Source organism: Seriola lalandi, unplaced genomic scaffold (genome assembly GCF_002814215.2).
Source record: "Seriola lalandi dorsalis isolate HSWRI2012SDOR001 ecotype SW California unplaced genomic scaffold, Sedor1 jcf7180002054573, whole genome shotgun sequence".
In the NCBI taxonomy this organism is placed as follows: domain Eukaryota; kingdom Metazoa; phylum Chordata; class Actinopteri; order Carangiformes; family Carangidae; genus Seriola; species Seriola lalandi.
Genome location: NW_019525126.1, coordinates 576,435 through 599,618, shown reverse-complemented (window position 1 = coordinate 599,618; position 23,184 = coordinate 576,435). Strand labels below are relative to the sequence as shown.

The following is a 23,184-nucleotide window of genomic DNA, read 5'->3' as shown; positions in this document are numbered from 1 at the left end:
GAGGTGAGACCTCTAATGAAGCATTTGCTGAAGTGACAGTTTCAGCTAAAGAGTTGTGGTGGCATTTTAACGTATTGAAATAAATGAGCTAGAAGAAACAGAGGAATGTGTAATGTTCAAATTTTAATTCCATGTTGGTCCCTGGCACCCAGCTGGATACTGATAAGAGACGTTAATCAGGGAGGGGCCTTATGTAGTAAATGTAAAGTACTGCTTTAGCCACAATAATATATTTTTGTACACAATCTTATTAAATAGTTGTAATTGTGGGTATTCAAAATACATGCAGAATATGTAAAGAATTCCAAAATGCTGCTACAAGGTCTGGTCATATTACACGATGAATACCAATCAGCACTTTTAAAAGTAACATGATATGACTAATAGTGTTCCCAAAAAAAAAGCTAAATCATTCAAATAATGACAAGAGTCTACAGCCATGCTAGCAGCTCTGTGTGTTCCAATAAGGCACAGCAGTGCTTTGAGCTAAATGCTAACATTAGCATCAGTAATTTGCTCACACTGACAATACTAACATGCTGATGACTGGCAGGTAAAATGTACAGCCTATCACTTTAGTTTAGCATGTTAGCATTTTTACATTTGCTAATTAACACTAAAGGCAGAGAGTACAGCTGAGGCTGTTGGGACTGTAATTTAGAGACAGTGCCGTTTATAATTAGTTTTGCAGGTATTTGGTCATAAGCCTGATGGTGGCACTAAATGTTCAGGGCTTGTACTTGTGTACAAAGTCATTAAAAAACAAATAGGTCAACTTCATGGTGGCGCTAAAGGAAAACTCAAGGGATCACCTAATTTGATTCATTATTTGGGCACCATGAATGTCTGTAGAAAATTTCACAGCAATCCATCCAATATTTGTCAAGATATAATGGGGAACCATCTAAGAAATAATCACCATGTTATCTGTACCACACACGGACAAACTGAACCAGTAAAGACCAACAGAGGTCACATTTTTAAGCCAACCAATGAGGATACAATGTACAGTAACGAGGGGGATGATAAAACTACAGCTTGGCATTCAATACAATATGACCCACCTTCTGTAACAGTGTTTGTCTTCCCACTGTGGTTTGCTGAACACTAGTGGAGTCTCATTTTTCACTCAGTTAACAATTTCCTAAAGAACCTGCCTCATTCTCGACCGTCTGGGCTTTCCAATAGGGAAGGGGGTGCAGGAAAATGACAGGTTCTTTCAAGCATTAACTTTTGTGTTACAGAGTAACCTGTAGGGAGAGTTGCCATAGAAACATTGCTCATTATAATGAGAAAGTCAAGTATGAAGGCAGGGATGGAGTACGCATCAACTCTGTTAACCACAACCAAAAGTGTTTATTGCATTTGTACTTTGGCACCAGACAGAGATGCTTCAGGACAAACATTAAGTTTATCCTGGAAACAGAGAAAGCTGAACAGCCAAATTTGTGGGTGAAGTTATTCTGTAACTTCAAGTTTTTTATAGAAGATGCCAAAACTTTTTTAGATTTTCCACATGGGATAGGTCAACAACACCAGTGGACCTACAGTGACAGAACCTCTGTGTGACTGATGAGAAGACACTGAAAAGGTGAGATTATTAATGAATTAACACCCAACTTGAAGAAAGATTCAATAACTTTAAGACTTATCTCACTTTCACTGGAGCAAAAGTTAGTATTGTAGCGTGACAGCCTTTGGGACAGAGAGCAGGACAATGGGCTCAACAGGCTCCAGACCCAGGTTACGTAGAGTGGCCCCATGTAATAGTCCACAAGAAGACGGGGTGCAGCTCAAATCCCAATGGACCCTCCCTGGTCTGCCGGTCACCCTGGAGCAGCCACCAGGATCTTTGGGACAGAGGAAGACAACGTTACCTCCACTCAAACAGGAAATAACTCTTTCCTCTCTTTCAGGTTAGTAGAAATTTGTCCAATTTGTCCCTAATTTTTCAAACCACTCAGACTTTTATCATTTCATCTCAGACTTTTTACCCATCACTCTGTGTTGTGATACTCATTTTGATACTAGACAACACTATATGCCTGTGTGTGTGTGTGTGTGTGTGTGTGTGTACGCGCTATAAGAACCATGCTTTGCAGGAAGCCTGCCACAAATGCAAAGTGGCAATTCAAGCATCATTCATTTTCACCCACCACGAAGACCCCAGGTTAGCGCAGCAAAATCAGCTGCCTAGTAGTAGATTATTTACTATAACAGGTTATTTTTGCTGCCTGATTCATATTAGAAGTTTCTCATCTGTTCAGTCCTGTGCTGGGACTCTGGCACGCATAATTTTGCATCACTGTTTCTAACTGGTTGTGATTCTTACCCAGACATCGCATCATTATCTCTCCTCAGGCACTGCAACCACTGGCCCTTCAAATTGGCCACACAATTGCCATGGTAATAAAAAAAGAAAAAAGAAAAATCTGTCCCTGCTGACTGTCCCAGCATTCCTGTCCTCATGCTATTTTGAAACCCAATGAGGAATTTTGATGTCTGTTGTAGGGCAGGGACTGCAGAGATGGGGGTGTCCACCAGTTTTCTACAACCGGCCAGACAGGACTCTCTGGCACCGGCAGAATGATTCAGGTAAAGCATCAGGACAATTTACGGAAGAGATGAAGTGCATCTATAACATCAATAATTCAGATCATATATTTTTACACTGTGGGAAAATTAAAGTGTGCAGTGGTGCTTCAGAGACAAAGAGAAAGAGAGAGAGCGAGAGAGAGAGAGAGAGAGAGAGAGAAAGAAAGAGAGAGATAGAGAGGGAGAGAGAAGATGGGTGGAAAGAATGAGGGAGGCAGCTGTGAGTGTGGGCCCCTCCTGTCCCAGTGGATCTGATTAAAGTGCCGGTGGAGTGGAAAGTAGGGTGGTCTACAGCCATGACTTGCCCTCAATGGGATCTATTTTCAGGGTACAGGGAACAGAAAAGACCCCTCTATTAGATACACACTCGCAGACACAAAGAAAAGTTTAGTCTTGACAGTCATATGATACTTTTATATAACGGTTCACTTTAAATCCACTTCTGTCTATAGGACACAATGTTTACTATGTTTATGTTTAAGTAGTATGCATTTTAATCTACAGATAAAACGCTTTCCTGAATGTGTGAATGTGTGCTTCTTGCTGTGGTGGAATAAGTATTCAGACCCTTTAAGTACCAACGCAACAGTAGGCCTATAAAAATACTCTTTTTGGCCTGTGTTCAAAATCCTACACAAGTAAAAGTACATAAGTATTATCACCTGAATGCACTTAAAGTATTACAAGTAAAAGCAATAGAAGTGTAAGTAAAGAATAGAAGTATAAAGAAGCATAAAATGGAAACAATACCTCAAAATTGTACTTAAAGTACACTACTGGAGTAAATGTATTTAGTCACTTACTTAGTTACTACTTACCTCTGGTTTCTTATGACTCTGGCCTTTCTAGGGAAGATTTCTGGAGGCCCAGACAGCTCTAACTCGACAGGATTATCAGCGTCGTCGAGCTCACCTTCGACAAGCCAGAGAACATGGAAGACATAAGGTTGTCTACACAGTCAATGGTAGGAACATAAATGATCATTTTACCAACTGGGACAAAGTCTAACTGAAGTCTAACTGAATGTGATCTATTGATCGTCTGCTTCTTTCATTTGGACCTTTATTCGGAGATCCAAATACAGAGGGGATTCAGAGGCTGAAACTTGTGAGGAGGCCCACAGAGAGGGACATCTTCTGGGATGAGACCACAGGAGAAAGTCTGGACCCCACCTGCCTTCTGGAGCAAACACCTCTTCCTCCGATCTCTTCCTTCTGCCGGCCCAAAAAACTGCTCCTGTGCAAAGCAGCAGATGGGATCCAGAGTGATGGAGCTCAAGGTCTCAAAAACAGACATGAGGAAAGAACTGTTCAACAAACTGGACAAAGGGGACGGTTTATGGACAGAAATGTATCAAGGACAGCTGAAAGGGGAATAGAGAGAATAGAGGACAGGGGTAAAACACAGAGAGACAGTTGGATGTGGCCTGAGCCTGGCAGAGGCTGTCAGACAGGGAGGATGAGAGATACAAGAGGGATCTGGGACCATGAGATGGAGTAAGAGCACTTTTTGCATTTAGTTATCTTGATCAGAACAGAGTTAAAACATCAGGTCAGGCAATATGAATTAATGACTTATGGTCAGTGCGTCGTATAGTTGGTAATGCCATCAAATCAACTTGCATGATGTTCAGGACATATTCCCTGCATGACTGAGTTTATGGTGCCCTCTACAGGTGACAGTGATACACTAAAGTGAGAAAACTTGCTGTTGTGACAGAGAATCTGATGCACATTTAGCCTTCCTACAATACTGTCAGCAAACATCCAAAAATAAACTTTATATTCAGTGCAAAGAGTTGAAAGGAATTGAAATCAGTGAGCTTTGAGGCTTCTGCTCTATTATTGGACATTTGGTATAGAAATGAGCACAAAAGAATCCTCCAGCATCCAAAGATATCCCATTATATGAGAAGATCTGTGGCTCTTGAAGAATAATTAGACCGAGAACGGGAAACTGCTAATTGCACCAATCATTCTTCAAGTGTTCTCCCCGAGGCTGGCTCTTAGAGGGTGTAGAGAGGCTGAGAGGAACTGGACTCGTACCAAACACCTGGGGCCACAGCGGCCTACAAAAAGCCTGGTCCTCAGGCACGGTGTGTTAGATGAACACTGCGAGGATCACATCACACAGCAGAGGGCTGGACAGGAATTAAATCAGCAAAGATTATCTGGCAGTGGTTCAGTGGAACTATTTCAATAAAAGAAATGTGCAGTGGACTGTTTTAAAGAGATCTGAGCTGTCTAACATGAGCTATATTGTACTCTACCACTGGGTGTCATTATCGGGCTGAGAGACACAGTGAAGTCAGCTCTCATAGTTCAGTGGACGACAGCTGTGGTTTTTTATAATGGTGTAGTAAATGTTTTGTTATGGAAAATCTGTCGGTATCAAAGATCATTTTGAGCACTTACAGCTATGCCACCTCATGATGCATTAACATGATTTATGACGATCCACACTGCTGTTTTACTTTCACAAAATTTATTTTGGCCCATGTGATGTTTGTGTTAAGTGTTAATTCTTTTACTGTATGCATGTATACAAGAGTAAACCATGATGGAAAAAATGAATGAATCTGAGAAGCACAACAGAATTAAAGGCCCGAAGGTATGGGCTGAAGGCACTGGAGCAGAGCAACACATTAAAACGAGTCCATCTACTTAGCAAGCCATTCAATCAACAAAGCAAAGTCTGCCAGTGAGAGGCTGGTGACTGCAGACTTGAGGAGCCAGACTGACCACATATTGGGATACTGAAGAGATTTGGAGTGGCCAAAGTCTTCAAAAAAAAAAAAAAAAAAACTTCTCCTTTTCCAGTTCGCTAGCCACACACACTGGGCCTTAAAGCCAAATCATCGTGGAGGGGGAGAGCCGAGAGGTCTTGGTGTCTGCCACTCTGTACTGCTACATAAAAAGAAGGTGAAGGATGCCGTGTGAGCAATTGGTTCCAATTGACAGAGGATTGGTCATGGTCAGCCTTCTGAGTGGAAATCCACGTGAGAATGTAGCATTTGGACCAGCAAGGGGCACAAGAGGCCAACAGCAGACAATGAGGGCACTCAGAGGAGTCTGGCTGCTGCAACATAGTGGGGCACAATCTTCTCTGATTTAACCCTTCATCGGCTGGTTATTCATTCAACTTAATACACTGAGGTGGAGCTCACGTGGCAGAAATGTAACAGAGTTAGTGAGTAACTCATCATAGTTCAGGTAACATAATGGTAAACTGTGAAAAAGTGTCTGAACCTCAATGCATCTCTTTAAATACCTTCTATATAACTAATTAAAGATAAAGGGAGGTCGACCCTGACAATTGTGTGATAGCAATAAAGATCAAAATCAAACACTTCAAGTTTTACATTAATTGAGTTAAAGCACCTCTGCAACCTTAAGAGGCGACCCAACCATTACCGTCCTTGTGACTTTTTCGCCAATTAGGCAGGTCTGAATGGGACCGGCTGCTTTCAAAGTCTCAGAGGTCCAGAGGGTCAGCGCTCAATCACAGTCTGGTTGGAGAGGCTGTGTGTTTGAACCAACCACTAGTTGACAGGGCGGGGATGGGGTCAAAAGAGGTGGGGGTGAGTGATTGGTCGGGGTAAGGACTCCTGCCAGCTCTAAAAGAGGAGCCTTTTGTAGCCAAAACACTGGCCAGAGCAGCCTGGCCTTTCACAGCCCAGCCGCCCCGCTCCTCCAGGCCCACAACAGCTGATGACAAGGTCCCAGCTGCTAATTATCCGGCTGATGGAGAGTCACTGAAGTGGGACTGTCAGAGCGAGGGGTGGCCCTTGTGTCTGCAGTGGGATAAATTTGAGGGAGGGGGAAGGTTGGGGGATGAAGGAAGTTGGACTACAGGGGCAGGTATTTTTTTTTTAAGTAGCTATCCACCAAAAAATCAATACTTCTGCCAGTCAAAGTTTGCACATTGTGATCTGTCCTGAGTGAAGGCAAAATTATTTTTACATGTGAATATTAGATAACATGTAAAATATATATAATCCATTTTAACTGGTCTTTCAGTTTTCTATCATTTGTGACACTCCAGCAACAACTAGACAGTAACAAATGAATTTAGTGGGGTCACATATCCAGTCTGGATCACCGAATGTACTCGACAGGGTCCTCAGTCCGCTTACTATGTAGTGACCAGTGCACCTTTCCACCGAGCGACTCTTTATGGATCCATGCTACAGCATCACCTGCCCAGAGGACACCGGCGCGGTACCTGTTGAATTCCATATGAAGTACTCTTTGGATTGAAGTTCTCGGGCTGAGAATAAGACAGACAGAGCTTTTTTTTTACTTTCAGGGAACGTGTACACGGCAAAAAACATTTTGATATAAAACATTGTGAGCTTACATGTTACAATCCGTGGTTTGGCAGAGGAATAAACTTGCACTGAATGCTGGTCCACACAGCATCCAGACAGCGTCATGTCAGGCACCTTGAAATACAGCTGTGAGGATAACGGTGGATGTGTTAATCACTTAACAACCTAATGATAATAGATCCCGTAGCTGTTGAAAAGTTGTTGCGACATGCTGTAGCTGTAAATGAACGAGTCTGATCATGTGTCATGAGTCCTACAATTAAGATGGTCAATACATTAAGACCAGAGATATAGATTATCACTACACATATTAACTTACTTTGAGGTAAGCTGTAAGTTCTGTGCATAGGGGGTCAGTAGGTCCTGGCGCTGGTCCAGAGAAGGTGATCCTGCCCTCCATCGTGACCTCACGAGATTTAGGGAACTTTTGTCCTGCATATGAGTGAGAGAAATCTACATGTTAGTTTCTTTTTCAAATATACAGCTGAAGTTAGACTGTGAGTGTTTTTTTTTTATTACACTCATGCTCTGGTGCACAGTGCCTACCCAGGGTCCAGACAAGCAGGTTCTTCTCCTTTGAAACATCCAGTTGTCCGGAGCTCACCTTCATATCCACAACCCCCATCTGATCCCTACGCAAGGCACACACAGCCCACATGCGGTCGTTAATCACAATTATTACAAACCATGCTGAACTTACTTTGCTGTACTTTTCAGTTCCAAAAACTATTATTATAACAATTATCAAATTTCATAGGTTCAACCTCATTCATCTGGGTTTTAAATAGAGATATTAACTCAGAGGCAAGTAATGAAAGCAGATTTGACACAGAAGAAGAACTTTATCTTGATTGGACCATTTTTAAAATTAGAGAGTTTCAGCCTGTAAGAAAAGCCCACAGGGACAAATGTTCTTAAAAGTGCATTTAATGTGAGAACCTGAAAGTAGAATCGTCTGCTGATATGATAAATGCTAAAAGGGTTGTTTCTGTGTAAAGAGCGAGAGTATTTTATCACATGGTTGTTTGAGATCTAGGTGTTGGAGAAACAATTTATTTATCTAAGGTGAGTTACTTAGTGCACTGTCATGAGACCAGGACAGGTGTTTTGCAGAGAAAACTGTGCAGCTTAAATGAAGATGCAGGAAGGTTCTGTTTAATATTAAATTAAGGCAAAAATTCTCAGCAAAAGATTTTAAAAAAAAAAAAAAGATAATCCCTGACGTTTCTTATGTTACTGTAAAATAAAGAATTATCTCATTCAGTCTTTTTTTATAACAAGCTGGAAGTGATTTCAGATTGTTTTTCTGGAATAACTAGGGAATGTGGACATCAGTACTTAAAAAGATTGTTCAACCTACTTGAAAATTACATTCATTAATTATCCATATTCCATATCTGTACGTTTTGATTTTGAGGCTCTTAAACCAGAATGGCATCCTAAAGAAGTGTCTGTATTTAGTTTGCCATAACAAGTTGATGTTAAAAGTGTTTTGATCGAAGAGACCTTTACCTTTAATTAGCTGGTAAGATCACAAGCTAACTCAAAGATGACACGGATAATGACGCACCAAACCTCTTTGCTCTAACAGGAAACACAAACTTATGAGTTCTCCCATCAAAATAATTCTCTCATCTTTTGCTGTTTACCTGTTAAAGAAGGGCAGGTGTGCTTCACAGTACTCAAAGCTATTCTTCACACTTTCGTGAAGTTTGAGGGTTACCAGCACACGCAGCTGGTTCTCTTCTTCCTTCAGTTGATAGGATCCAAGGATAGGGGGAACAGGAACCTGTCGATCAAATTGGAAAAGTTAACATAGCAATACTAATGTGTGGAATTAGAAGTATGTAAGTAGGAGTTGTATGTCCTCTACCTGAGATGTGTAACTGCACAGTCTGAAAGGCTCCAGAGGAGGAGAGAAGGGGAACTTATATGGCCCAGAGAAAGCTGAGCCATCATAGTTATCTACGCTGCTGGCAGTCAGGATACTAGAATCCAGCGAGGTGACACAGGGATGCACTAGGATGTCCTGCAGCGGAGAACCATTTGGTGGCAGTGTGAGGGTCACTGTCACATTTGGGAGTACTCCCTCCACTTCACACTTTTGAAAGACGAGGGGAAAAAAATATGTTGAATAAAGGAAAAGTTAGTAAACAGCCAAAGATTTACTGTATAACATTATTTGCTTTCCTTTCCACTGTGAACTTACTTTGCACGTCACCGTGCCGAAAACATCCCAGAGGTCCTGTCTGCTGTAGTTGCCATACTGCATGGAGCGTACTGTTTCTATCAGTGCTACATTCACAACAGCCCGACCGCGGTGGAGCCCAGTCTTCCAGGCCGGCTGCTTCTGGTTCCCAGCAGGTGTGGGCATTGTAGGCGTAGCAGGTGCCCCCAGTACTGGCACATCCAGGGGTGTGCCAAGTGGACAAACCTGCAGGAGCACAGAGGGCAGCATTGCCAGGCGAGAAACCAGCCCCTCACCATCAGGCTTACTCCCCGAGCCGAGGAGAAAAGTCTGCAGGCCTTCCAGGAACGTGAGGCCCTGTGAGACAGACAGCAGGTTGGCAAGGGGTGGCCGTGGCTCAGGAGGGACATCCACTAAAGACAGGCAAGCCAGGATAAGAGGCCCTTGTGAGATGGCCAACACCGGCCAAAGTGTCCCCTTTCCAGGACCATCCACACGCAGCTCCAGGGCTGGTGACCGCTGGCGGTGAAGGCAATCATCTCTGAGAGCCACGTAAGACTTGTCCGAGTTTGAAAGGCCCAGCTCAGTGAGCAGGAGCTGCAGTACAGTGCTTTCCTCTGGGACTGCTACATATGAGGAACCTGCCAGGCGCTTCGCACGGTGCTCCACGGTGGAGAACCTCCTGTTGGGTGAGACACAAGACATTATAACACACAGCAGCCCGCCAGCAGTGTGACGGCAGAGGTTTTATGACTCCATACCGCTGCTCTATTCGTCTGTATTAAAGTTAACGGGAAGTGTATCAATGAGATCAATTATCAAACCTTGAAAAGCGTATCGACACATTTTCTCCCTTCTCGTGAGAAATAATCCACAAAGCACGCACGCTCATTTGTCCTGCTGCACTGAAGTCCTCAAATAATGGAAGATTCTGATTTACACATGTCAATAATCACATTTTGTCATACAATTGCTGAATTCAAATAATCCTGGCTGTGTGAATTATACTAACGTAGCGACCAACTTCCTGCTGTTGTTTCATGTGACAACAACCACCAATCAGCCGACATACGCGCTTGCGCACTTGCACGCAGCTAGCCCCACCCTTCTCTCCCATACAGGAAGCTGGACTGCTAACCAGCTAGCTGTCAACAAAGGGCAAAACTGTACCAAATCAGCAAATCGATGTGGAAGTCGGCGGTGTTGCCGACACTGAGCTCCTTCTCCTGAATTGCATTTCACTACGCCGCCAGCTGAATCTTGAACATGGCGACAACTGCTCAGCTGTTCGAGGTAAAATGACCGGAGCTGTGTTAGCTGTCAGGTTAGCTAGGTTGCTAACTATCGGTAACGGTAGCTTAACGGTACCGTCTTTATTCATCCTCTCAGTGTGTAACTAAGGATTAATAATTACTCACAGGTGGGAACATGTTGGCGTCATGTTGTAAAAAACTACACAGAAAGCAGGTCGATTACTGTTTATTTAGAGTCCTATAAATCGAGGAAATGACAATGTTATTGGCTGTTAGTTTGCATTGTCCCGTTAACGTCTTACCGGTTGTGTGCTTTTACCAATAATAATAATTTTAATAACTTGAGTGTTTGGCTGATCGTATTTAACCAGCAGCACACACTTTCTCTCCCCCAGGAGCCTTTTGACGCAGATGAGTATATTGAAAGGTTGGCATGGAGGACTCCTGGAGGAGGCTCCAAAGGAGGAGCTGAGGCATTTGACCCCAAAAGGTACTGTAGGAGCTTTTTAATAACATTTGCAGCACATATTTAAATTGCTCATGAATCTGAGGCAGTAGCTCAGTGGAATCCCATACCCCAGGTTTTAACCTTGTATTGTGACAGTATCACTGCAAATGTGGTACCTGCCCACTAAATACATTTCTGCGCTCTATTAGTTTAAAAACAAAACATTGGTGTTAACAAGTCAAGAGCATTGTTTTGAAAATGAACAACAGACAGATACTTTTCTGTGTAAACTGCTCTCAGAGCCATTGAACTTTATTTTCTTGCATGTAAATTTAGCTGGAACACTTATAGGAGTAACAAACTCAGTTCTCAGAAAGATGCTTTGTTCATGAATTTATAGTATTATAACTTCTTAATATGCAACACGGCTTTTCTACTCCTGTCCACTACTAGTGGAATCATCTCCATAACAATGCAACATCTTGGTATGACTTCATACTGTCCTTCTGGCCTGTTCCACAATGTAATTCATGCCCCAGCTTTTCATATTTTCACCTAGGTTGATTAGATGCTGAGATCAGGTCATGTAATGTTAATTAACCAGAAAATGCCTATCACTGTGCACGTTATTCCAATATCGTACTTGTTGATAACTTCTGAAGGGATCAAGCGCAAAGATGCCCATTTTTGAATTTGGTTTCAGAAAGTTCACTGGAAAACAATTAAATTGAAATTAAATTGAAAATCTTTTAATATAAATGATGATTTCTTCATTTACTGCTGCCACTATCAACTTGATAAATACTTTAAATGTAACGGTGTTAGTCCTTTTACACTTACGAAAGCTCATCTTGGTCTCCTCCATGCTCATTTAGTTTTTGATGGTTGGGTTTGAGAAATAATTTTTTTTTCATAGTATTTTCACTGCTTGTTGTTGTGTTTACACTTGGGGACCAAGTTACATCTCGTAAGCAAAAATGCCATAACAGTTTAACTGTACTGTAGATCCATCCTGCCTTATCTACTTCCTTCACAAAACTGTTGCCACCACCTCCTCGGAAGCTCTTAGCGAGGAGTCAGAGACAACATATCTGTGGAGGCCACCATACTGTGAGTCACCAACCAGGGAATGAGTGTCTATTGGGAAGGGATGGGAGATGTCTTTAAGCTGTAGCCAGTGCTGAGGGAATTAGTCAAGAGATTATACACTCATCATTTTGGGATGTTTCCTACTCTGTGAAATGTGGTGCTGACTTAGAACATTTGCTCTGCAGTCCTGATGACACTTAAAATGCAGCTGACGAAGCTGCTAGTTCCCAGAGCTTCTTAAGTCTGGGCACCCAGGAATTAAGCATCCGGTGCTATTCTGTATCTATTAACTATAACTGTGAGGTCAGTGGGACAGATTTAACCTTGTGGTCTGCAGTTACTCCTCAAGAGTAAGAGCAATATTTGTGTGTTTTACCTGATGTTTGATGATTTTTTTACTGGATCTACATACTTTCTCTCCTTTGTGTTAGGCTGCTGGAGGAGTTTGAGAACCACATAGAAGAGCTGAAGCAACTGGATGAGAGGATCCAGCGGCGGGTGGAAAAGCTTGAGCATCAGTGTCATCGTGAGGCAAAGGAATTTGCCCACAAAGTGCAAGACTTGCAGAGAAGCAACCAGGTGTGTTGTGTGGTAAAATATAACCGATAACATCAACACCTACCTGAATGTCTTTGAGCTTTAAAATATATTTATCATTAATTGCATCAGAATTTCTTAATCTTTACTCCATATCTCCACTGTTCTGTATCAATTCAGGTGGCCTTTCAGCATTTCCAAGAACTAGACGAGCATATAAGCTATGTGGCCACCAAGGTTTGTCACCTTGGCGACCAGCTGGAAGGGGTGAACACACCCCGGCAGAGGGCTGTGGAGGCTCAGCGTCTGATGACCTACTTCAACGAGTTCTTGGACGGAGACCTACGCAGTGACGTCTTCAACAACCCAGACAAGGTGAGTATGCTGCACACGTTCCTTCCATTCACTTCAGTGGAGGTGTGCGTCTGTGACCATTGACGAGGAGCCCTGCTGTGATACTGCTGGAGGTGAGAATGAACAGGATTAGGAGGTAAACCATCCATATTAATTTGTCAAGTTTATCCCTTTAGTTGGATCCCTCGGCTAATTTGGATTAATAAACTGTCATTTGCTGTCTGACAATAGCTGGCTGATTGACTCGCATGGATGTCAACATGCTCATGTCAACCCTAATTGCATTTACAGTAGGTTGTCTGGGAGCAAGAATTTAGTTGGTCCTCAGCTTTGTGTCGCATTACAGCAGCAAAGAGCTTGTGGCATGATGGTACATGTAAGGGCGGCGATAACATGGATGCTGGGAGATGAGGTGCACACTTTGACATAGTTCCTGCCTACACAGAGGCCATGTTGATGTTAGACAAGTGACCCCTGAAAGTTGGATTTTGCAGTTTTGTAAGTGACAACGAGAGATTGGGATGCTTTAGATTAATTCCTGTTAGTAGGAACATCATTAGTGGATGCAGAGCAGTGAGTCTCGGGGTCAATCCCAGAGACGAGAGCTGGAGATGGAGCTAGTTTTCTGGAGAGGCATGCAGAAATATCTGGCCAGATTCCTTTTCCTGAGCATACCTCCAGACGAGGGGGAAAGAGGAAAGCTGCAAGTGAATAGCTGAAGGGGGGTGGCTTTGCTAATCCTTCTGAAAGGGAGGGCTGGGCCGCCAGCGTGGAGACAAGTGCTGCTAAACCCTGACTGCAGGGAGACGGCTACATTACTTACATGGGATTTAGCTAATCTTAGCTGGGGGACAGATACTTAGAAAACCTTCGCCGAGCAGAAAGGCTGGATCCTCCTCACGGGAGCAGAGTAATGATGTTAGCTGAGGCAGGCATCTGCGGGAACAGAGGAGTTGCGGACGGCGGGCCTTTCGTAGGTCTGGGGCTTTTTCAGCCAGCGTGTATGTCAGGAGGGGCGGGGGGGAGGGGGGTTCTCGACAGGGTCCCCTTTTTTTAGTCAGATATCCCTGGCCGGACAGATTATTGAAGGCGATTTAGACTCCTGTGGGATTACAGCCCATTCAGAAAAGGCATGCCAATAAAGAGTTGGATGTGCTGCTAAGTCAGGACTGCTGCTGTTGCTGCTGCCGATGCCCAGGTGAGCGCAGCCTGTCTGTTATCAGCTCCCTGTTCAACACGGGGAGGTGGAGGAGGGCTGCTCTAAGATGATGATCCCCCAAGTGGAGACACTGCCGGCGACCTGCCCGCTTTCTGTCTGGATGTCCACCTCTCATGGTCCTGTCGTGCTCTCTCTCTTTTCTCCTCACCTGACATCTCTCTCTCTCTTTTTCTCTCTCTCGCTCTCTCTCGCTCTCTCTCTCTCCCTGACACACACACTCTCACACACTGTCCCTTTCCCCTTCAGATTAAGGAGGCTGCTGATATCATTCAGAAGCTGCATCTCATTGCCCAGGAGCTGCCATTCGACAGGTGAGTCAGGCATCCTGGAGGCAGCTTTAGACAAGAGCACTGTCTAACAAGGGGAATGTGGTGTATTAGAGGTGTCGACTATTCCTCATAGTGTAAGCCCATCGCAGAAAGTATTTAAGCATTTAAATTCAGTATCAGTATGTTTCTAGAAATAAAATGCACGTTAACTTTTAACATTAATAGTGAGATGTTATTTGTAATTGTCCAATTTATTGTGTTTTTCTCTGACAGATTTGCAGATGTCAAGGCAAAAATCGCTAGTAAGTTTGTAACAAAACTCATTATGCACCGTTATCTGCACTGCAAAGTCCCTATTGAAAAATACAATAAAAGTTGGCTACAAATGATAATATTATTTCTGTTTTTCTTTGTGTTGTTTTTTTTTGCGTTTCTATCCAGGTAAGTACCATGACCTGGAGCGGCAGTTAATCCAGGAGTTCACCGCTGCCCAGCGCAGGGGTGAGATTGGACGTATGCGGGAGGTTGCAGCAGTTCTATTACATTTCAAGGTGACTTGGAAGGACTTGTTGTCTACATTTGATTTTTGTATATATTTGACATGATTTACAGTCTTGAGAGTGATAATTGACATGGCCACTTGATTATACATGTTGTTCTGAACTAACGCCACTTGAGTTAAAAGTAACTCCTGTGTCTTTTTTTGTACTAGGGCTATGCACATTGTGTGGACGTCTATATCAAGCAGTGTCAGGAAGTGAGTGTAAAAAGTTTCTCTTGTACATCATATTCCACTTTTTGAGGGCCGGAAATATCCACAGTCTCTTGGTTAACCCTTTCTTCTCTCCCTAGGGGGCCTACTTGAGGAATGATGTGTTTGAGGACACTGCAATCCTCTGCCAGAGGGTCAACAAGCAGGTGGGCGAGGTCTTCAGCAGCCCAGAGACTGTCATGGCCAAACTCATCCAGAACATCTTTGAGAACAAATTACAGGTATTTCTACTGCTTCTCATTTGCTGAGTGTTATGTAGACGTGCCTCATCTGTCATGTTATATTTGACTGGCTTTGTGTCCGCAGGCCCATGTTAAGGAAAAACTGGATGGGACTCGACACTCTGATGTGGAACAGTACCTCAAAAACCTCTATGACCTTTACACCAAGTAATTAACTTGTTTACTTTTTTTTTTTTCACTTCCTGTCTTCACGGGACCTTTCTGCTTTTATTTTGACACACTTTTCTTTACACATTGTCCAGGACCACAGCATTGGCCACGAAGCTAACAGAGTTCAACCTTGGCTCAGACAAGCACACCTTCCTGTCCAAGCTGATAAAGAGCATTTTCTCCTCCTACCTGGAAAGTTACATTGACATGGAGAGGGAATACCTTCGCACTCGAGGTGCCATGATTCTGCAGAGATACTATGACTCCAAGAACCACCAGAAACGCCCAGTTGGCACTGGCAGGTTAGTTCTTGGTTTGTTTTCACAAAATGACAGATTATTATTTAGATACTTTAAAAATCTCTTTTACACGATGATAAGATGTAATGCACAAAAATAATCTCAATCTACATCCTACTACAGTATTCAAGAGCTGAAGGAGCGTATCAGACAGCGCACCAACCTTACCCTGGGCCCTAGCATTGACACCCATGGGGAGACCTTTCTGTCCCCGGAGCTGGTTGTTAACCTGCTGCAGGAGACACGCCATGCCTTTGAGAGATGCCACAGGGTGAGGCTACTCTGCTGTGTTTAGCTTGGAGGAGAGGTGTGTACTAATGAAGAATTTTTGAGAAAAGCAGTTTTGAAAGAGTTATGTATCATCTTTACTTCTGGTTGGGATGACACAGCTTTCAGACCCCTCTGACCTGCCCAAGAATGCCTTCTCAATTTTCCTGCTGCTGGTTGAACATCTGTGTGTGGACCACATTGACTACGCCCTGGAGATCGGCCTGTCAGGTACATCCAACCGAGCTCATTTCAACCATAATGTCGACATGCTGTTTACATGTTGCTGTGCCGTGTGTGCTTTGCAGAACCTAGAGACCAGCCTACTCTCCCCACCACCCTAAACATGAGACAGCTAAAACTAACTATGCCTTCAGGTAGACCCTGTCAGCTCATAACAGCAGATTCTCAGTCAACCAGCTGACAAAGAACAGAACAGAATACACAATACACAAAAGAAGATGGCCTTTGAAACATCAACTTGACAATGCAGCATATGAGTTGAAACCTTCAAGCCTGTTTCCCTTCAGGCTACATCCAAATCAGTGACTCCACCCCCGTTGTTTTGTCTTTGACACCTGAAGGCAAACGCCTGCTGTCGCATCACTTATTGCAGTTAGTTACATGTGCCTACTGTCTATAGCCTTTCACTTTGTCAGGGACTAGATGAAGCTTGTTGCTATGGACACCATTCACTGCTGTAACCAACAGATTTTGTGGTAGTTACCAATTGTAAAAAAGATACAAAAAGGTAAACATCCAAGTTACCTCACTGTGAAGCTGGTTGTGTGTCTGGCATTTCTTTACATTCTGTATGTGGCTGTATAATGTGGAGACAGCTTATCATTTTCAGGCAGCTGCAGTGGAACTAAACACGTATTTGGTATCATCCAGTGGTCGATTCATAAGGTACATTTTGCATTGAAGGAATGCATCACTGATGTCGCCATGGTTTGATTACTTTCTCCTCACTGTCTGATGCTGAAGCATACTTGTCTGGATGTGTTTTTCTCTTTCTTTTATCTACAGCAATTCCTTCAGCAGATGCCAAGAATGCCAACCTGTACTTCCTGGATGTGGTTCAACAGGCAAACTCTATCTTCCACTTGTTTGACAAGCAGTTTAATGACCAGCTAATGCCTCTAATAAGGTCAGTTAAGGGTTCAACTCATATTATTTAGTATTTAGTTATTATATACCTCCTGCCTCTCATAGAGACGTCATTTTTAGATGAAAGGGGGTCCTCTGATTTTACCTTTTTAAATTTGTTTCACAGCTCATCTCCAAAGTTGGCAGAGTGTCTGCACAAGAAGAAAGAGGTGATTGAACAGATGGAAGTGAAACTGGACACAGGAATTGACAGGTCAGTATGTTTATAACAGGAGGCAAACTACTGTCACGTGAGATGTGTTTTATCTTTTGTAATTGAAAACTAAAACCCTTAATGAAACAGCAAATAGCGTTTAAAACAGAGTATTTCTACACATAGAACACTGAACTGCATGGTGGGGCAAATGAAGCACATCTTGGCAACAGAGCAGAAGAAGACTGACTTCAGGCCTGAGGATGAGAACAATGTCATGATCCAGTATACTACAGTAAGACACACAAGGCCTCCACCTCCGAGTTCGCATGCAAAACAAAACAAATCAGCAAATGCAACTTGCAAATCACTTACTGCACATGTGTGGATCTTGTTCTTAGACTAAGAACTGTGTTGTTGTTTTGTCAGCATCTTGTGATGTTTCCCCGTGTGTATTTCTGCCCGACAGGCCTGCTCCAAGGTATGCGTCTACGTCAGTCGGCAGGTGGAGCACGTGCGGAAGTCCATGGATGGCAAAAATGTGGACACAGTCCTGACGGAGTTGGGCGTGCGTTTCCACCGACTCATCCATGAGCACCTACAGCAGTACAGCTACAGCTCTATGGGAGGCATGCTGGCCATCTGCGACGTGGCTGAATACCGACGATGCGCCAAGGACTTCAGGGTGAGCAGGGGGGCATAGGTCCAGGATGCACTGGACACAGGGCAAAACATGGTTCTTCCTGCAAAGACTCTACCTGTGTTTGTTATTGAATAAACTGCTCAGGTCAATCCAGGTGAATGTTATTAGCCTTTGCTAATAAGGACGCCCACTAACGATTGTTTTCATCATTCATTTTTTTTTTAATTTTTCATTAAATGTTTAGTCTATAAAATATGGAAAAAATAATAAGGACAAATTGCATTGCAAATTCCCGCAGTGTAAAGTGTTATTGTCCAGTTACTTTGTGACAGCAGCTGTTACAAGACCAGCAGGGAATTATTTTATTATCATATAATTAATATGATATGGAAAAGCTGCACATTATAATGTAGGGGACCCCGGAAACCACAAATATTAAGATCCAAAAAAAATTCTTGTTGCTTAATTTTCTGCTGATCCACTGATCAATTAATCGACTAATCCTCTCAGCACTCAAAGTCTAAATGTCTAAAGGTTGGCAAAACCTTGTTTTTCAAGCATCGAAGATAAAAAATACAGTTTCTTATGCCTCCTCATGTCCCTTTAGTGCACTAAAGTTACAATACAAAGAAATCTGTGATCCATCATTTAGAGCCATTGCCATGACAGCCTTACGTGTGTGCTCTCGTACTTGACAGTTGTGTTTTTGTGACTCTGTCCCCCAGGTCCCTCTGGTGCTGCAGCTCTTCGACACACTCCACGCCCTCTGTAACCTCCTGGTGGTTGCCCCTGACAACCTGAAGCAGGTCTGTTCAGGTGAGCAGCTCACCAATCTGGACCGGAACCTTCTGCACGCCTTCGTCCAGCTCAGAGTGGACTACCGTTCAGCCAGACTGGGCCGACACTTCAGTTAGTGAATGATTCACTTCACTGCCCTCCGTCCAGTAACCCATGCTTTGATGAGATAATGCACCTTGAAGATACCCATCCCTGTTTCAGAGAATGCATCGGTCTGGCCCCAGCATACAGACTTCACTGGGATTGCTTTATACATCATGGAGACAGAGGCTACTACTCCTTGAATGTGGGAAATGTGCATTTTACCAATTTATTTCTCCAAGCTGAAGAAATTTAAATATCTATTGACTTAAGATTTAATTTGTTTTTAATTACTAATCCATCACCAAGCCACATGGCTATGATTTCTGACATATTATAAGTAAATGGACAACCTTGAATTCTGTGCTTATGAAAAAGGAAATTTTTTTTGATTGTGCCAAATATATAAATTCTGTGGCTGCACTTGTGCGCAAGAATAGACCCTAAAGCTGGTGTAAAGGGAGACTGTCAACAGTTACACTGTTAAGTCAAACATCAGGCCAGCAGTAGCACTGTCTTTTGGGAACAGCTTTCCTTTGTAATGAACTGTAGAGAACAGAGACAGCCTGACCAAGCATGAGATAGCGCTCTGTCTGGCTAAGAGAGACACATGACCACCTCTCTAACCTCTGGGCTCTGACCACAAAGTAAAGGTCAAGAGGCCATCACAGAGAACTGTGATCTGAACTAGAAACAGGTCTGAGACCCTCTCTGGAGGTTTGGGTGGTCCCTTCTTAAGCTCAGATGACTGGTGTGATGGGTCACTGAGTATGTGTCACTGTAATTGCACAGATCAACACTTGCTCTTCCAGCGGTGCACACAGTCCAAAGGCATTTTTGACTGGATCTGCAGTGTTTCTGGGTCAGGAGACATTGAAATGTTGACCTCCGATGATTAGGGAAACAAACTAGAGGGGACTTCTTCACACAGGGCTTTTTGGAGGTTTACAGTCACTGTCTTCTGCACTAAGACAGAAGACAGATCATGTCAAGGATGCCAGAAACTGTCTCCTACGCAAAGCTGCTCCCACTGTACTGCTGTTTACCTTAATTAGTGACTCATTAAAAAAAGATGTTGCATTTTGTTACTGTCCCTCCTCTAAATATCCTTCATAAATGTGGAGCTGTGAATCAAAAGTTCCTCCAGTTCTCTCGTGAATGTCACTTTCAAAGTGAGATGAAACAGTCTTCCTTTCTATAGAAGTCATCAAGTATTCATGGGAATTCTTGCCACTAGAGTAAAGTTCTTTCTTAGACTTCAGGAAGTGAGCGGAGCCAGAGGGGATTAGATATCTACGAGTTGATGAATTGTGTGCAGTAGTCATGGACTGGGGGAGAGCTGGGGAGATAGAGACGCCTGAGAGCTCAGTTCCAGCTCCGGCTGGTTAGTGTTGTGTAGAAGGTACACACAGTGCTGTGCAAGTTCAAACAACATAATTAATTAGGTTAATATTAATATTATCAATGCCACATAAATTCAATTCTCTCAGCCCTAATCACAACTGGATAGCTTGTAAAAATTATTTTGTTAGGCCCTGATGCAAACAGTGGGTCTTTTCCAAACATTTGAAAACTATTTGTTTTTGCGGCGATTAATGTACGCGGTGCAGGAAGGGGTTGGGGGAGAGGAGCCGGGCCAGGGACGATAACTGGTGTGGAGACGGAGGCAGAGGCGCAGCCTGGCCCCAGGGACTCCCGGCACAGGCACATGGAAGAGGGGGAGGGATGTGTTTTTTGGGGTGGGTGTTTGAGCAGGTGGAGGGGATTAGTAATACTGTCAACACTGGAGAGCTGGATAAGACTGTCCTCTCTTACTCGTCAGTTTGAGCAGCTCTTGCATACACATTCAGACACATAAAGACGCCAACACATACAAACACAGGGGCGTCAGGACAGGAGAGGGAAACTTGTCTGTGGTTGAACTGACCACGGACAAGTTGTTTATGTTCCACCATTGAGTCCGCTTCTTGTTGAGGCTTTTTCCCGCAGTAGGAGTTTTACTCATTCACATCCTTCCAGGAAACCAACACCACTCAATAAGCACCTGCAGTATACTGCATTTCCCCCAGTCATTCAGATACTAGGAAACCTTCCTAATATCAATATAACAATAATAATATGTTTAGCCTTGAATTAGTCCTTGTAACATGACCCCTATCAACATACCTACAGTATCAGTCTGCAATGCGATGCTCTTTGCTCTGTGCAGCACAGGAAAATACGAATGTAGAATTAAACTATGTTCAGTTAACATTGTCAATGTGTTTAAGCTATAACCAATGAGGCCACAACCCAAATGTTTTGAAGATACAGAAGAGTGTAAATCACCCGATCTTTACATTTAAATATGACCTTATCATGTGCTGACTCAGGCATCCTGAGTCTGTAAAAACACTCCAGCCTCCATATTCAAGTTAAAATTAAAAATACTGCAACTGAATCCCCTCTTGACCACAGGACACCCTCATTTATTTACCCTTTTTCATTCATCTCCCTCTCTTCTTCTCCTCTACCAAATCATCAGCCATACTTTCCTGTTTGTCCACTCTTTCTGCACACCCAGTCTGTCCTCCCAACATCCCGTAAATCCTTGCTTTCGGCGCGTTGCTGCTACCCCAAATAGGCCGGCCCTCCCTCTGCCTCCTGGAGCACTGACAATAAAGCATTACAGCAGTCAATCCATGTCAACAACAGCTTTGCTTAATTCCTGCTAAACACGTTTAAACTAAATCTTCACCTAATGATGCATAATGATTTGCTCTTTAGTGTGCCGGCGGCTCATATCAATTTCGTTGGTTTATTTTACCCACCATCAGAAAGATGACTCAGGTGGTCTCGCTGTAGCAGACTGGGATGGTATTAAGGATCCCCCCCTGTTTGAAATTAGTCAGGTAATTTTTACCGCACACACACTGCACTGAGTGTGTTGCTCTCATACAGGTCACGTCGCCTGAGTTTAATATCCAGGTAGGTGTCGCTGGTTCTTAACTATTTTCAGACATAACAAAGTTCTGCATTTATAAATCATACAGCAGATGTGATCCGTGTCAAATGTGTAACTGTAAGAAACAAATCATGAAAAATAATACTGTAGAAATTGGTGTATATAAAGTGGATATGCACAGAAAGCACTTGTGGTCATTTTCAAATCCATTCTTCAGGATTTCTCTTTGAGAGACTTTCATGGCGTGGGCAGGCAGCCAGGCTCTCTGATGTGATGCAGATGTTGCCCCGGCCTTGACCTCCTGCCCATACGATGCCGGGGCCAAAATGGCACAGGTGCCGCACCACCTTCAGTCTTGGGCAGCCGGGAGCTGAACTGTGCAGGATGTGAACGGTGCCAACTCTCATCCTTTGCTCACTTTTCTCATTATTACGAAACTCTCCCTTGATTCCTGCAATCATACACCGCTGTCCTTTTGATGATGCTAAACTAGTGTGTTTGTCCTTTTTTTTTTTCCCCCTCACCCTCCCCCTCCCCCACGCTATATCTCCTTTAAAAACACTATTAATTCTCTGCCATAGTGGAGTGTTTTCCAGTGCTATTTCCTGGCCCGGTGCCTGTGCCTTGCTCTCTCTTGGCTGGGTTTGTCTGGTTGACTGCTCCACAGGAACAGACTGGCACTCTAGCTGAGGGCTCCAGGGTCTGCACACACAATCCACTAAACATGTCTCTGTGTGAGAAGCTGCACTTATTCCTAAATATGAAGAAAGACTCCAGACTTCAAAATATAAGTACATTTTATATTATTATACTTTGTAATGTGCTAATATTATGTTTAATTAATAATATCCTGTATCATTAGTAGCTGTAGTATAACCTTTGGTATTTGTAGCATAATTAAAAGTGCAAAATGAATCTTTCCCTTCTTTCTATTATAATATGGATGCATGCTTAAATACATGCAACACATTCCACTGACTAACAAATTGGCACATGTCGTACGAGTACAGTGCACATTAAAATGCATACAGTACACACTACATATTAAAATCACACAGTGACAGTATAAAGAACAAATTGATTCTGATGGTTGAGGGACTTCAGTGCTTAACACATTCACTCACAGGGCAAACAAACATCTGTTACATTTGTAAGGCCTATGGCCCTCCTAACCCACTGATGTTGAACCAAGCCTGCACATATGCCAGAGAAACAAATGAGGTCTCTCTCTCCTCCACTGAAGATGAAACACTGCATCACCAAAGCATGTGCATTTGTCTAATCAAGCTTTTGCCTGTGGCTACATTGAATGTAAATGAATAGGCTTGTGTGTGCCAGCCTCTATTTCTGTTCAGACTGGCTGGTGTTTGATGATGAAATGGTGCGGTGAACATCAGACAGAA

The 23,184-nt window shown here is 43.2% G+C and overlaps 3 protein-coding genes across 3 annotated transcripts; 2 read left to right on the top strand and 1 right to left on the bottom strand.

Moving 5' to 3' along the window:
• Positions 1 to 1,717: 1,717 nt before the first annotated feature.
• On the top strand, positions 1,718 to 4,095 carry LOC147818503 (uncharacterized). Its single transcript, XM_087176920.1, has 6 exons — positions 1,718 to 1,916; positions 2,088 to 2,170; positions 2,362 to 2,406; positions 2,512 to 2,595; positions 3,445 to 3,559; positions 3,662 to 4,095. The coding sequence occupies exons 1-6, from the start codon at positions 1,718 to 1,720 to the stop codon at positions 4,093 to 4,095; spliced, it is 960 nt and encodes a 319-aa protein (XP_087033046.1).
• Positions 4,096 to 5,062: 967 nt separating this feature from the next.
• On the bottom strand, positions 5,063 to 10,150 carry ap5m1 (adaptor related protein complex 5 subunit mu 1). The gene is made up of 8 exons (XM_023417182.2): positions 9,938 to 10,150; positions 9,135 to 9,795; positions 8,799 to 9,026; positions 8,575 to 8,714; positions 7,472 to 7,557; positions 7,245 to 7,357; positions 6,955 to 7,051; positions 5,063 to 6,864 (listed from the first exon to the last, which is right to left on the bottom strand). Exons 1-8 carry the CDS (start codon positions 10,003 to 10,005, stop codon positions 6,782 to 6,784), a joined length of 1,476 nt encoding a protein of 491 aa, XP_023272950.1. The 5' UTR covers positions 10,006 to 10,150; the 3' UTR covers positions 5,063 to 6,781.
• An 83-nt stretch (positions 10,151 to 10,233) lies between these two features.
• Positions 10,234 to 19,922, top strand: exoc5 (exocyst complex component 5). Its single transcript, XM_023417279.2, has 18 exons — positions 10,234 to 10,406; positions 10,762 to 10,856; positions 12,335 to 12,482; positions 12,621 to 12,815; positions 14,260 to 14,324; positions 14,556 to 14,584; positions 14,724 to 14,833; positions 14,995 to 15,039; positions 15,135 to 15,275; positions 15,361 to 15,443; positions 15,539 to 15,748; positions 15,869 to 16,016; positions 16,135 to 16,243; positions 17,042 to 17,162; positions 17,289 to 17,375; positions 17,502 to 17,610; positions 17,785 to 18,000; positions 18,684 to 19,922. The coding sequence occupies exons 1-18, from the start codon at positions 10,380 to 10,382 to the stop codon at positions 18,870 to 18,872; spliced, it is 2,127 nt and encodes a 708-aa protein (XP_023273047.1). The 5' UTR covers positions 10,234 to 10,379; the 3' UTR covers positions 18,873 to 19,922.
• Positions 19,923 to 23,184: the final 3,262 nt, after the last annotated feature.